Raw genomic sequence first — 14,055 nt, forward strand, 5'->3', positions numbered from 1 at the left:
ATATATATATATATATATATAAAACATACCATCTTAATCATTTTTAAGTGTATAGTTCTGTAGCATACTGTACTACTTTAAAACGTATATATTCAGATTGTTGTGAAAACCTATCTCCAGAACCTTTTCACCCGCAAACTGCAGCTCTATACTACGGAGTTCCTTCATTCTCCACCAGTCCCTGGCAACTGCCCTTCATTTGTGGGTAGAGATGTGGCTTGCTTCCACGTTTTAGCTATTGTAAATAACGCATGGGGGTACACATCCCCTTCGAGACCCTGTGTTCAGTTCTTTTGGGTATTTACTTGGAAGTGAAGTTGCTGGGTCATACGGTGATTCAGCTGTTAATTTTTGAGGAACCACCATACTGCTCTCCACAGCAGCTGCACTGTTTCACGTTCACACCAGCAGTGCACACATCCTGGTCAACACTTGTTATTTCCCGTTTTTTGATAGCAGCAATCCTAGTGGGTGTGAGGTAGTCGGGCCCAGCTCTTAATCCCAACTGCATGGTACATTCTGTCCTGAGGCCCAAAGGGCACCCCAGTCCCTTCACTTCTGAGGCCCCACCTTGCTCTTGCCAATCCCCTTCCCAGATCTGGGGCCCACCCCAAAACCACAGCCCTGCAGCCAGGGCCCCCCTGACAGCCCTTAGGCCTCTGTGCTCTCTACCCACGCAGGCCCCTGGGAGGCCACCCACCCACCAACTCCCTGCCACTGACCTCTGCCTGCACCACCACCGCCCTGAATGTGCCCAACTCTGCTCACCACTCTCCACCCCCACACCAGACACCTCACTCCCTATACCAGCCTGCAACTGGGTCCACCCAGCAAACACGTGCAGGCAGGAATCGATCACGCCCAATTTGCCTTTACAGCCCCAGTGCTAAGCACTGGCAGGTGTTTTGTAGATGCTGAATGAGTGTCTGGCAAATAATGAATAAATGAGTAAATGAAGTCAGGCCTCATTAAGACTAGAGAGCAAAAGTCAAATTTAAAAACTAAACACAGGCATGTCTTAGAGCCTTGAGACTCAGGGAATCTCAGCTTACCATTTACTAGCCAGCTGTTCAACCCTAGGAACATGGCTCCACCTCTCTGAACCTTCTCCTCATCTGCAAAGCAGAGGAGAGTAATACCTTCCCCTGCACCAGAGTGTGATGAGGAGTAAAATAGGGAACTCAGGTAAAGCAGCTCATTGGAGGCGAGAGGGAGGGGCTCTAAGCCACCAACACGCCACCATCAGAACTCCCTCTCACCTCTCTCTGCCTCTGCCTTTCTCTGGCCCATTGCCAGCCCTCCCCATTCCCAAATTCCCCAAAACCCCTGGCTCTCTCCTGCCCGCTCAAAGAGACTCCAGTCCACCTGCCCCTATGCTGCAAGCAACTCTCTCCTGAGCCTGCTCCCCATCAGAGCTCCTGTGCCTGTCCTTTCCTCTGCAAACTTTCTCACCACCTACTTGCTGCCAGCCATCTGCCTCCTGTCTTTGGCTTCTCCCAGAAAACTGCTCTCCCCACTTTGCCAGTGACCCCTGATCTTGTGTTCCAGAAGCTTTCCTTGGACCTCGTCCTCAGACAGACTGAATGCACTCCACACTGCTAACCCTCCTCCTCTTCACCAAACTCCTTCCTTGGCCTTTGCAATAACTACTAGGCCCAGGTTCAAATCCACAAACATGTAGCCAGTACTCCCCCATGTCAAACGTGGGACAGAAGCTCCTCCCACCTCTCTGCCATCTCCTCCTTCCACGCCTTCCCTTTCTCCTGCCCTCTGATGTGGGTGGGAGCTAAAGTGTGTGAGTCGTCAAAGGATGTGCTTTCCTCTCCAGGAAACCCCAGTACCAAGCAGTGTTTCTTAAACTATGTCCTGGGCACTCCAGAATCCAAATCACTGGAATTGCCTTGCCAAAGATCTACAGAACTAACACCTCCTGCATTTCGTGCCAGCCTCCCAGGAGATCTTTATTCCCACCGAAGTTTCTGTTCCACTGTCTTCATGGGTTGAAGTGCTTCCCTGGAGCCTCCCCTCTCCCCCCATCTCTCTCTTCAGCCTGAACATACTCCAGAGTAACCTTCCCCATCATGATCTCTGGGGCCATCTTTTTCACATACACTTTTAATGGCAATTCAAAGAAAACAGGCGAAAGCCAAATTCACAGCTTCTCCTCCAGGATCAGTTGCCCTTTCCAGCTTTATTCCAGTCTCAAGATCACTCTCACAGGCTCTCGAGCCTCAGAGTCTGCCATGCCCGTCACACTTATTCTCTCTGCCTTGGTTGAGGCTCCACTTCCTCTCATATCTTGGCTTCTGCAATAGCTTTGAACTTGGCCAGGCACAGTGGCTCATGCCTGTAACCCCAGCACTTTGGGAGACCAAGGCAGGTGGATCATCTGAGATCAGGAGTTCGAGACCAGCCTGGCTAACATAGTGAGACTCCATTTCTACTAAAAAATACAAAAACTTAGCCAGACATGGTGGTACAAGCCTTAAATCCCAGCTACTCCGGAGGCTGAGGCAGAAGAATCGCTTGAACCCAGGAGGTGGAGGTTGCAGTGAGCCAAGATTGCGCCATTGCACTCTAGCTTGGGCAACAGGAGCAAAACTCTGTCTCAAAAAAAAAAAAAAATGGCTTTGAAGTCTATGACTTTAGAAGATTCCTAGTGGCTGAAAGTAGCACAAATGTATTCTTTCCATTCTGGAAGACAGAAGTCCAAAATCAGCCTCACCACATTAAAGTCAAGGTGGTGGCAAGACATTAACGGTAGACTGGATAAAGAAAATGTGGTACAGATACACCACAGAATACTATGAAGCCATAAAAAAGAAGGAAATCAGGCTGGGTGCAGTGCTTGTAATCCCAGCACTTTGGGAGGCCGAGGCAGGTGGATCACCTGAGGTCAGGAGTGTGAGACCAGCCTGGCCAACATGGTAAAACCTCGTCTCCACTAAAAATATAAAAATTAGCTGGGCATGGTGGCAGGTGCCTGTAATCCCAGCTACTTGGGAGGCTGAGGCAGGAGAATTGCTTGAACCCAGGAAGCAGAGGTTGCAGTGAGCCGAGATCATACCACCACAGTCCAGCCTGGGCGACAGAGCAAAAACTCTGTCTCAAAAAGAGAAAAAAAACAGATGAGAGAGAAGGGAATATAAAGCCAATTAATAGAGAATAAATGATGGAGTTACAAAATCATCAATGAATGCTAAAATTAGGGGGATGAAAGTTTGATGAGAAACAGGATAAGTACCTAGCTTCAAACAATCCCCCGACAAATTACCTGTTAATACCAAAGAGGAAAGCAATGACCTTTCAGCAAAGAAGCCTGGCAGATGTCAACTTACCAAGTGATTACAGACAAAATCACCACTACTGGGACAAACCGACATCACATGCCTCCTGACATGCTGCACCAGGAAGGACATGGAGTCCTATTTGGCATTCCTGGCAAAAATGCATAACCCAAATTCAACAGTGAGGAAAGATCAGATGAAGCCAAACGAGAAGCACTCTGCAAAATAACCGGCCTGCATACATCAAGAACGTCAAGGTCAAGAAAAACAAAGAAAGGCTGAGCAACTCTTCCAAATCCAGGGAGACGAAAGAGCCGTGACCATTAAATGCCAGGTGTGATCCTGACAGGATTGTAGACGTGCAAGAAAACAGCCATGAAAGACATTATCGGGGCAACTGATGAAAACTGAATGTGAATTCTGGAGTCAAGAGTAGTTTTGCACTGATGTTTAATTTTCTGATGTTGGTAGCCTCACTGTTCTTAGAAAACACTCACCAAGTATTTAAAGGAAAAATGTTACAATGTCTCCAAGCTATTCTAAAATGCTTCAGAAAAAAATTACCTTTGTGCGTGATTATGATAAAGCAAATTGAATTGTGATGTTTGCACAAGTCCTTAAGTTTATTCTAAAAATCACTGAATTATTTTTTTAAATTTAATAAAAAGTTTTATAAACCCCGCTCTGGGTGGTATATACACTCCCCTCTGGGAGCTCCTGTTTCCCTGCCCCATGGCCTGGTGCCCACCCATTACTTTAATCTCCTCTGCCAGAACTCACCAACACAAATCTTCCCCAGTCAGGGGGTCCTGCTTCTCACTCTCCTTCCCAAACACATGGCACAACTTCTGAATGCTCCCAGACTCCCTTACCCTCGCTTCGCCTCGATATTTACCAAAGTCTCGCTCAGCCTTCAAGACCCAGTTTGAACCCTGCCTCCCCAACACAGCAACAATCCAGTCCCTCCTTCCCATCTCACTCCCATCTCAAGACTCTCATCAGCTCATCTCCACACTGAAGGGGCACTGACTATGTGCGAGGCATTACTCTGTTCTAATGATTCATCGTTATTCTTGCTGCCTTCAATCAGCTTTGCCTAGCATTAACCTCTTTCATAACCATGGACAGTTATCAAAACTAAGGAATTATCTGGGCCTGGTGGTGCATGCCTGTAGTTCTAGTTACGGGAGGCTCAGTGGGAGGATCACTTGAGCCCCGGAATTTGAGACCAGTCTGGGGAACACAGTGAGACCCCATCTCAAAAAAATCACCTTGGCCAGGCGCGGTGGCTCATGCCTGTAATTCCAGCACTTTGGGAGTCCGAGGCGGGTAGATCACCTGAGGTCAGGAGTTCAAGACCAGCCTGGCCAAGACTGTGAAACCCCCTCTCTGCTAAAAATACAAAACATTAGCTGGGTGTGGTAGCAGGCACCTGTAATCCCTCCTCCCTGGGGGACGGAGGTTGCAGTGAGCCGAGATCGTTCCACTGTACTTCAGCCTGGGCAACAAGAGTGAAACTCTGACTCAAAAAAAAAAAAAAATTATCTCATCTGAACTTCACAGCCCTACGAAGTAAATGCTGCCACTGGTGCCATTTTACAGATGAGGAAACTAAGTCACTAGTGAGTAGTCTAAGATCTCTCAGGTGGTAGGTGATGAAGCCAGGGTTCAAACTGGGCCATTCTCATATGGAAGCCTGAGCTGGTAGCCACTGTATTCCTCATCCCTAAGGACATCCTTACATATTTGTTCTTTCTCCCTCACCAGGCCGCAACCTCTCAGACCTCTCTCAACGACACTAAGCGCCCTGCAGGTGCCCAACAGCTGTCTGTCCACCACAGGCTGGCTTCCAGAAAGGAGAGGAGGGGGTCATGAGCTCCGTCAAAAAGTGAAGCCAATTCTCCACCCCCCAAGCACAGCCAAACTTCCTGGCTACCGCCCAAGGCCCGGCCGTCATCTGCTCTGGGTAATAAGTATTTGTATGGTGATAATTACAGCATTTGGGAAGAAAATCCCATTAAGCAAGAGCCCCGCCGCGCTGCTAATGCCGGCACAGAACTGGAGGCAGCAACTCCGCCAAGCACCCGTCTGCTCCCAATAATGCAGGAGCCGCCCAGCCCCAAAAGAGCACGGCCGCCCCTGCTGGCAGCCTCAGGCAGTCAGGGCCACCGCCAGCCAACCCCGCCCCAGAAGGGGGACCTTGGAAGGTCAGCTCCTCCCTTGTGCTCCAGGGTCCCCAGCGGCTGCCTGATGGGGAAGAGGAGGGCCACCCTGGGAATCCAGCCTTGAGTGACACCCAAATTTCCTTCACATCCCTGCAATTCTGTCACCTTAATAACAATAATACTACCATTTATTGGGCACTCGCTGTCTGCCAGGCCCTGCGCAAAGCGCTTCTTCGAGCATTACTGCATTTAATCCTCAGGACCACCCTTTGAAGCAGGCCCTATCATCATCCCCACTTTATAAGAAAAGAAATGGGGGTTCTGAGAAGTCGCCCTTTCCTCCAGAGCACTTTTCCCAGCTTGCAGTTACGTGCTTCTTCTTGTATTATGTCATTCATCTCTATCTCCCCAGCTGGACTAAAACTCGGGTTTCTGTTTCTGTCCGGCACTATTCACCCCGCACAATGCAGACGTTCAATAGACAGCTATCTGCTGAATGAGGAAATTAAACCCCATCACTTGCCCAAGGCCCTCCCCAGCTGCTGAGTGGCGGAGTTGGGTTAAAAACCTAGGCAGTCTGGCTTCACAACCATGCCATCACGACCCCCCTCCCTGCATACAGTCCCCACTCTGTCCCCAGATCCCAAGGGAAGCGGGCAGAGATGCCCAGGGAAGGTAAATGAGTGCTCTCGACAGGCAGACTGCAAGAGCCCCCGGCAGCATGCCCCAACACTCAAATCCTTACCTCCCGAGCTCTCTTCTGCCCCACCTGAAACCTCGAGCCTGGAGCTTGAGCTTCCCAAGTAATGACAATAATAATCTAACGACTGAATCACAAAGCATTTCACAACCATCACATGAGTGAATCTTGCAAAGGCCCTTTGAGATAGTAGGTGTTATCATCCCCAGAGGCTGAGGCAAGGGTGAACACCAGCCATGCACCAAGCCAGGTGCGCTGCCTCATGCTCCTACCAACCTGCGTAACTGTCATCATCCCCTTTTACAGATGGGGAAACTGAGTCTTGGAGCAAGGAGAGGCACAGCACGAGGATCCTAACACCAGTCATCCAGAGCCCAGCCATAAGCCAGCGTACCGGCCACCACACCAAAGCCTAAGCAAGCTGGAGACCCTTGCCCTGCCAGGAAGTACCTCCCCTGCACAGTGCAGGTCTCTGCTGCAGGAGACCACAGTGGCCCCCTCAGATCCGACCAGGCCTGATAGCAAATGTGGCTGCAATGGCCCCTGACCTCATTTACCAAGGTCAGCATTCAATTATTATTTGGCATTCCAAACAGGCTCCCCAGAGCATCACCCTCAGCTGCCCTGGGCAGCCTTCCTTATGTGTGACCACCCAGCCCTGTTCAATGGGACCTCCAGTTCAGGGAGCTGAGCCCAGAGCGCGCCTCCCAGGCCTCTGCAGCAGGCATGGAGATAGGGCAGGTTGGAAGGACCGGCAAGGAGGGAAGAGCACATAAGGAGGACAGCAAGTCTGGGCATGATGACTCATGCCTGTAATCCCAGCACTTTGGGAGGCTGAGGTGGGAGGATTGCTTGAGCCCAGAAGTTTGAGACCAGACTGGCAACACAGCGAGATCCCCATCTCTACAAAAAAGCAAAAAAAAAAAAAAAAAAAAAGAGGATTACAAGAGAGCAGGCCCCATGACCTGACAAGCAGGAGAATGTGCTGGGCCTGGAGGTAAAGGGAAAACAGTAGCCCTTCCCAGTGGCCCTGCCTACCTTCCTCCATGCTCAGGCGACCTCCCTTCTCTGCACCCACAAGGGCAATCTGCCACAGGTGCAAAGCCTCGCACCTGGGCGATGTCTATCTATACTGCACTCTCCTGTCACACTCTCCTGGACACTTTAGTTATAAGATTGTTTTAATTAAAAATCAAGTCCAACTGAAAGTCAAGGTCATTGTGGAAGAAAAAAAACTTCCTGGTGACCATGGATCCCTCTGTGCCTGGGCAGTACAAAGAGTCGAGGCTTCCCAGCCTCCCCCGCTGCCTCTCCCATCCCTGGCTCTGTATTTTAATTGTTTATTACAGTGAATTATTTAGCATCCCTTCCCTGCCCAGCCCACAGCCCCTCTGGCTGAACCAATTTCCTCAGCAGTTCTGGGGCCTACTCAATCTCTTCCCAGAAGTCCCCGCAGCAATGACAATCTCTTTCCATTTGGGGGGACAGGACTAGACCCAGAGTTATAGAATATATGATCATAAAGTTACTGGGCCTCACAGGCTGCCGCAGGAACCGCCCGAAGTACAAAAGGCGAATGCACAGCTGCAGTCCATAAAAATTTCACCGCCTCAGAAGAAGCCGCTGTTCCAGGCTCTGATACTGCACGACACTCATATTGATTAGAGAGAGCATTTGCCACAGTTATTTTGAGTCTGCCTGGGCTCTCACCAAGGCCTCTTTCAAGATGTTCTTTTCCTCTTCGAGCAGCTCCTTCACCAGCTGCCTGGAGAACAGGCAGGCTCCCTGCGCTTTCCCAGTCCAGGAAGCTTTAACCACATGGCAGAGATCAGACCTGCTCCACTTCTGAAGGATAACTCACCCCTGGAATTTTCTAGAGGAAAAGTCCACAAATGGAAAGGCTTCCTGACCTTTCCCAACTCTCTTTCCAGCCTCAAGTCCTATCCCACCCACTAGCCACTGGCCACAGCATGTTTCAGCCCCAGGGACAAGCTGGTCCATCTGCCTATATCAGGCCAGGCACGCTCATGCCTCCAGGCTTTTGCCTTATACTCACACCTGCAGGCTTTTGCCCTATACTCACACCTGCAGGTTTTTGCCTTATACTCACACCTGCAGGCATTTTCCCTATACTCACACCTGCAGGTTTTGCCCTATACTCACACCTGCAGGCTTTTGCCCTATACTCACACCTGCAGGTTTTGCCCTATACTCAGACCTGCAGGCTTTTGCCCTATACTCACACCTGCAGGCTTTTGCCCTATACTCACACTGCAGGCTTTTGCCCTATACTCACACCTGCAGGCTTTTGCCCTATACTCACACCTGCAGGCTTTTGCCCTATACTCACACCTGCAGGCTTTTGCCCTATACTCACAACTGCAGGCTTTTGCCCTATACTCACACCTGCAGGCTTTTGCCCTATACTCACACTGCAGGCTTTTGCCCTATACTCACACTGCAGGCTTTTGCCCTATACTCACACCTGCAGGCTTTTGCCTTATACTCACACCTGCAGGCTTTTGGCTCATGCTCTATAATCCCAGCACTTTGGGAGGCTGAGGTGGGAGGATTGCTTGAGCCCAGAAGTTTAAGACCAGCCTGGGCAACATAGCCAGATCTTCATCTCTACAAAACAGGGGAAAAAAAGAGGTGCGCAAGAGAGCATGTCTCATGACCTGACAAGCAGCAGAATGTGCTGGGCCTGGAGCCCAGCTGTTCCCTCTGCCTAGATTGCCTCCCTTCTCTGCTTGGCAAAATCCAAACCAACCTTGATAAAGTGGCCCATCCTCTGAGAAACCCCTTCACCTTGAAAAGGGCTTATCAACCCTGTGTTCCCACAGCCCATTCCCTGAGGCTGCCTGGCCCTCCCTCTCCTGAGAGCTCAGTTAGAGGGCCTCTGCCCAGTCCGCTAGACCATGTGTCCCTTGAGGACAGGGGTGGGCTCACTCCCTCAGCACCGAGGGCAGTTCCTGGCTCCAGAAACATTTGCTGAATTAAAATAATGAGAGTCCCCTCCCTATCCCTTCATAATAATGGCTCTCATTTAGCGAACATCAGAAGGTACCAGGCACTTCCCATACATGCTCTTCCATCCTCACAAGAACCAGAGACTTTATGTAGCCTCAGCCCCATTTTCCAGATGGAAAGCAACTAAGGTTCAGAGAAGTTAAGAAACTTGCCCAAAGTCCCACAACTAATAGGTGACAGCTGGGAAACCCAGGTAGTATAACTCCCAGAACACCAATTCTTTCCTCGATACTAGGAAATTTCACTTTCACCTCACTCTGATCACAAAAGAGCTAAAGAGTTCATGAAGTCTTAAACCCTAAAGGTGATGAGAGAGTAAGGATGAAGGAGATGATATTAGGATTCAAGATTCAAAAGCAAAGAAGAGAGGCTAATGTGTGTATCTTAAATCTAGACTACAGCCAGTGTAGCAGCTGCAGGAGAAACTCTAGTGAATAAGCGGGGAGCAGGGAGCAGGTACAGAGGGGACAGGCATGAAGGGTGACCAGGCTACCACAGGGGTCCTCTGAACAGATTTCTGACCCTCAGTTCCTCTCTGGTTCCACATAGGATAATGCACAGGCTTCCCATGGAAACTCAGTGTGGTACCACCTCTCCCCCGCCCTAAAACACACAGGCATTCACACACACATACACACACGCACACACACACATGCACACACTTCTCATCTAGATTGCATCTAGATTGCAAATTCTCTGAAACCTCCACAGGAATTTTTCAGATGCAGCCAAGAAGAGTCTGGGGCAAATGTGTGCCAATTGCTGGCCTTGGTACAGAGTCTGATTCAAGAGACAGTTCTCCTCAGGGTCAAATTTCTGTCTCTGACCAGCTGGGAGCCATGAAAATGTGCACGAAAGTTATCAAAATATGCACGCCTTTCCTGAGAGCCGCTGCAGTCACTGAGGAGTGTGGGAAGGAGGAGTAGGTAGGTTTCAAAGGCGCCAGCAGCCTTCTCCAAAGCCCTGTTCAAAAATCTCCTGGTGCAGTCATCTCTGTGAGCAGTACAAAGGCCCTGCATGTGACCAAAATCTACACACACACACAGCCCATTACAGGGACTCTCATGGCCTCAGGCTATTAAGGTGGCCCCTTAATACTAGGAATACACACAAACACATTCTGCAGGGGAATCACAGAAAACAGAGTATAAAGGTCTGTACACACACACACACACACACACACACACACATTCTACTAGCTCAGTGAGTCTAGAAAAGGGTCAAGTTTCCTCAAGAATTCAAAAGTGAGAGAGAACAGGGGAAGAGAAATGCTGTTTTTTTATGACTTGCCATGGTCAATGTCTTTAACCTTGGGCTCCCTTCTCGAAGCTTCTGACCTCTTGACATTATGCGCTGGGTTCTCCATCCAAGACACACCTACCCCTCTCTGGATGCCGAATGTTACATACCCCAAGCCCATACCCAAAGCCCTCAGGTCCCATTGTCTGCCTGGGTTGGGGATGGCTGGGTGTGGAGGAGGCAGCGAAGTGGGGACCAATGTGTGGTACCTGCGGGGAAGAATTCTTGAGGCTCTGGGGGAAACAATGGAGAAGGGGCAGACCAGAAACTTCGCCTCCATCCCACCCTGCTGCCTATCCTCAGGAGCAAGCTCTCGCATCGGGAATCCGAGCAGCTGGCTCTGAATGCAGCCTAGCCAGCCCCATGTGCCCAAAAGGAGACACTGTGCCTGGTGAGTGTGGGAAGCGTCCCTCCTGGTGCCAGGAAGGCTTTCTGGCAGCAGTTCGCAGGCACCCTAGAGGAATACAGTGCTAGCGCAGTGGGGAGGGCCTGCGGGTGCGAAGTGCAGGGTGCAGGTGTGAGGACGGGAACTGACAAACCCGCGAGGGCCCTTTGAATCCCAGGGAAAGGGAAACCACGGCGCTCCTGGCTCCTGTCTCGGAAAAGACCCTGGCAGGCACTGACCCGCCTGTGGGCTGCGGAACCCGGGGCAGGCTCCAATGGTCCTGCCCCCGCCCTCAAGCCCGGAATTGTGTCTGGGTGGGAGGGCAACCTTGGGGCTCCCTGCGAGGGGCGGGGGCCATACTCACAGGCGCTCGGTGTTCCGCGGGATGTTCTTGGGGATGGCCTGCAGCCCCGTGCCGTGGCAGTCCACCGTGGTGCCCGTGCAGGTGCAGAGGGCGGGGCACGCCGAGGCACCCAGGCGCCAAGCGGCTGCCCACAGCAGCATCCAGAGCTCCGGCCGGACCCGCCCCGCCGAGGACCCCCGCCCGGGCGTCAGCGCCATGGTGCCCTCACCGCGTCCCGCTCGTGAGCCAGACGGCGGCAGCCGCTGACCATCCCCGTCCGGGGCCGCCTCCAGGTGCAGTCCCCGGGCAGAGCCACCCAAGAGCCCGCGGGCTGGGAGGCACCTTGCTCCTCCAAGCGACGGCGCCTGTGCGCTGACTGAGGGAGGACGCCTTGGGCGGAGGGTTCTCGGCTCCTCTGCTGTTCCGCCGCCTGCGTCTCCCTCTCCCTCACTCCAGCTCCCAACTGACTGCTGCGAGGAGAAAAATGGGCAGGCCCCGCGCGCGCACGCACCCCGTGCACACACCACACACACACGATCACACACACACCCGCGCGCTCGCTCCCACCCAGCAGTCATCCATCAATCGAAAAGCACACATCCAGGGCCAGGCTCCTCCCCGCCCTCCCCCAACAGCTCCCCTCTCCAGACGACCACTCGGCGGCTGCAAGCCGCCTACAGTTTCAAAGGTGGAACCTCCGAGGCGCCGCCAGCGAGCAGGGGCTGCGCGGGAGGGGGGAGGAGGGAAGTGGGCTGTGGCTTGACCTGCCAAGTCCCGACTCTACCACACACACACACACACACACACACGCACACGGCGAGGACGCGCACATTTAGGTGCACGCACCATGGCACCCCTGGCCCCAGCTGCCAGTTCAGGGTGGGAGGGGGATCTTATTATGCCGCTTGGACGCCTTCCCCTGGGGCCCTGACCCGTTCCCCGCCCCCCCCCCCGCCCCCGCCATCTCCCTACGGTAGAAGCGGCCTTTGGCCCAACCCGACTGGCTATGTCAATTCTTGGTGAGGGGAAACCCTGCGCCCCAGGTGGCATCCTAAAGCCACCAACCTTACTTAGCCTGGACTTTGACTGTGGAGACTTGGGGGTCCATGAAAGCCCTAGGCTAAGTACAGTCTCCTCCCTACCTCAATGTACCCACTTCTCAGAGGGGAACAAGCCAGCCCCACACCCAGGATGAGAATGGCTCTGATTGGGACACTGGCTCAGCAGGGCACATTTGTGCCATAGTTACACCGGCTTCTTCCCCAGTTGTAGAAGAGAGGGTTGAGACATTAAGGGGACTTGGAAATCTGGCAGACGTCCTCCTCCACTCGCATCAGTGTGCCTCCATTTCTGACAGGTGGAAACAAATGAAAGGAATATCCTTGCTTCAGAGTGGAATTGTGTGGGGAGTGAAAAAGAAGAAAAAAGAAAGAAAACGAATATCCATCTTGCCATCAAAAGAAACAGAGAAGGCTGGCAAAGGTCTGGGCAGCCTGCTTGGAGAGAACCCCATAGGCCACCCCAGTCAGACCCAGGCCTCACACCCAGCTGGGTAGGGACTTTTCTCACTGTAAGGCATGTGTGGATGTGGGCGTGCACAGGACATCCAGGTGGGGAGAGAATTCTCCTCAACCCCAGAAAAGCTGAAAGACCTCCTCAAAACTAAGGACAGCTGTGGCTCACTGGGGCAGTGTCCAGCAGTCAGGGCCCTGATAGGAGGCTGCCTGGCAAGAGGACACAGCTGGGCAGCCTGAGAAGCACCTCCTGTCCCAGGAGTGGCCCAGGAGCAGGTACAGCATGGATGCATTAGGCAGGGAGGGTGTCAGATATGGTGGGAGTGGGGGAGGTTGATAGACTCCGAAAGGTTGAGCCTTATCACCCGCCAGGTACCCAAGTCTCAGGCATTTTCTTTGTTTTTCTTTTCCATGTTGATGAACATTTTGCAGCCTCTCTGCTATCACGGCACAAACAGAGCCGTGGCCAGTGTGTCACAATTTATGCAGCTGATTTCACACATCCCTGTCAGTGACCTCCATCTGGGCAGTGGGTTCTTGAGCATCAGTTCAGTTTCTCAAGGGGCAGGCTTTCTCAGGGGTGTCTGTGTGGGGGGATTTTAGGGAAGCTTCCCACAAACCAGGATGGAGTCTGAGAGGGCCACTTCTGCCCTGCAGCCCACCAGCTCCTGCTCCTGCTCCACGCAGCCCCAGCCCCTCTATCCGTGCCCTTGCAGCCTCGGACAGAGTGGCATCCCCCTTCCTTGGTGCCTGCTGCTTTGTTTATCCCCTCTTGGCACCTGCAGCTGCTTCTTCATACCCTTCCACATCCCATACCCCTGCCCACCCCCTAGCATCACTTGCTCCCCCAGACACACACCCCAGCACATGGCACTTAGCAGGCCTGTCACAGACAGCACTCAGGCTGCTGAGATGCCTGGCCTCCAACCTTCTGCTCCGGCAGTAGCTCTGAGCCCCATGACCTCGAAAGGCCCCTCAGAAGCCAGGACCCATGTGGAGAATGGAAAGAGTGTTGATTAGCCATGTCCTTTGGTTCTCAGAGTGACAGGGTGAAGGGGTGTGAGGAGGGGTGGGAGAGCAAGGGTGCAAGATCAGCCCTGTCTGTGGGTCCTGAGAGCCAGCCCCTGCCCTAGAAGCTTCCAGACCAGCCTGGACAGTGAATTCCAAGCAGGCCCTGAGCTGACTTGCTGCTGCCTGGCAAAACCTGGCTTTTCCTCTGAAGGGAGGGAAGGAAGGAGCCCCCCCAGACCCAGGACAAAGACTCCCCCGACAGCTCGTCACAGGAGGCCCTGCCCCAGCAGCCGGGCAGCTCCCCAGCTTGGCTCCCATCCC

The 14,055-nt window shown here is 52.6% G+C and overlaps 1 protein-coding gene across 6 annotated transcripts in view; it reads right to left on the minus strand.

The window, feature by feature from the left end:
- The window catches only part of SLIT1 (slit guidance ligand 1), a 190,196-nt gene extending 178,522 nt beyond the window's left edge, over positions 1-11,674 (minus strand). For all 6 annotated transcript variants that reach the window (XR_004732101.3, XR_004732100.3, XM_035268647.3 and 3 more), the window contains exon 1: positions 11,231-11,674. Coding sequence is in view for 4 of the 6 variants with exons in the window: in XM_035268647.3 (XP_035124538.2) it covers positions 11,231-11,427 (197 nt within the window). In the remaining 2 variants the exon portion in view is untranslated. The remainder of the gene's footprint in view (positions 1-11,230) is intronic.
- Positions 11,675-14,055: the final 2,381 nt, after the last annotated feature.

This window comes from Callithrix jacchus, chromosome 12 (assembly GCF_049354715.1).
Source record: "Callithrix jacchus isolate 240 chromosome 12, calJac240_pri, whole genome shotgun sequence".
Classification (NCBI taxonomy): Eukaryota; Metazoa; Chordata; class Mammalia; order Primates; family Cebidae; genus Callithrix; species Callithrix jacchus.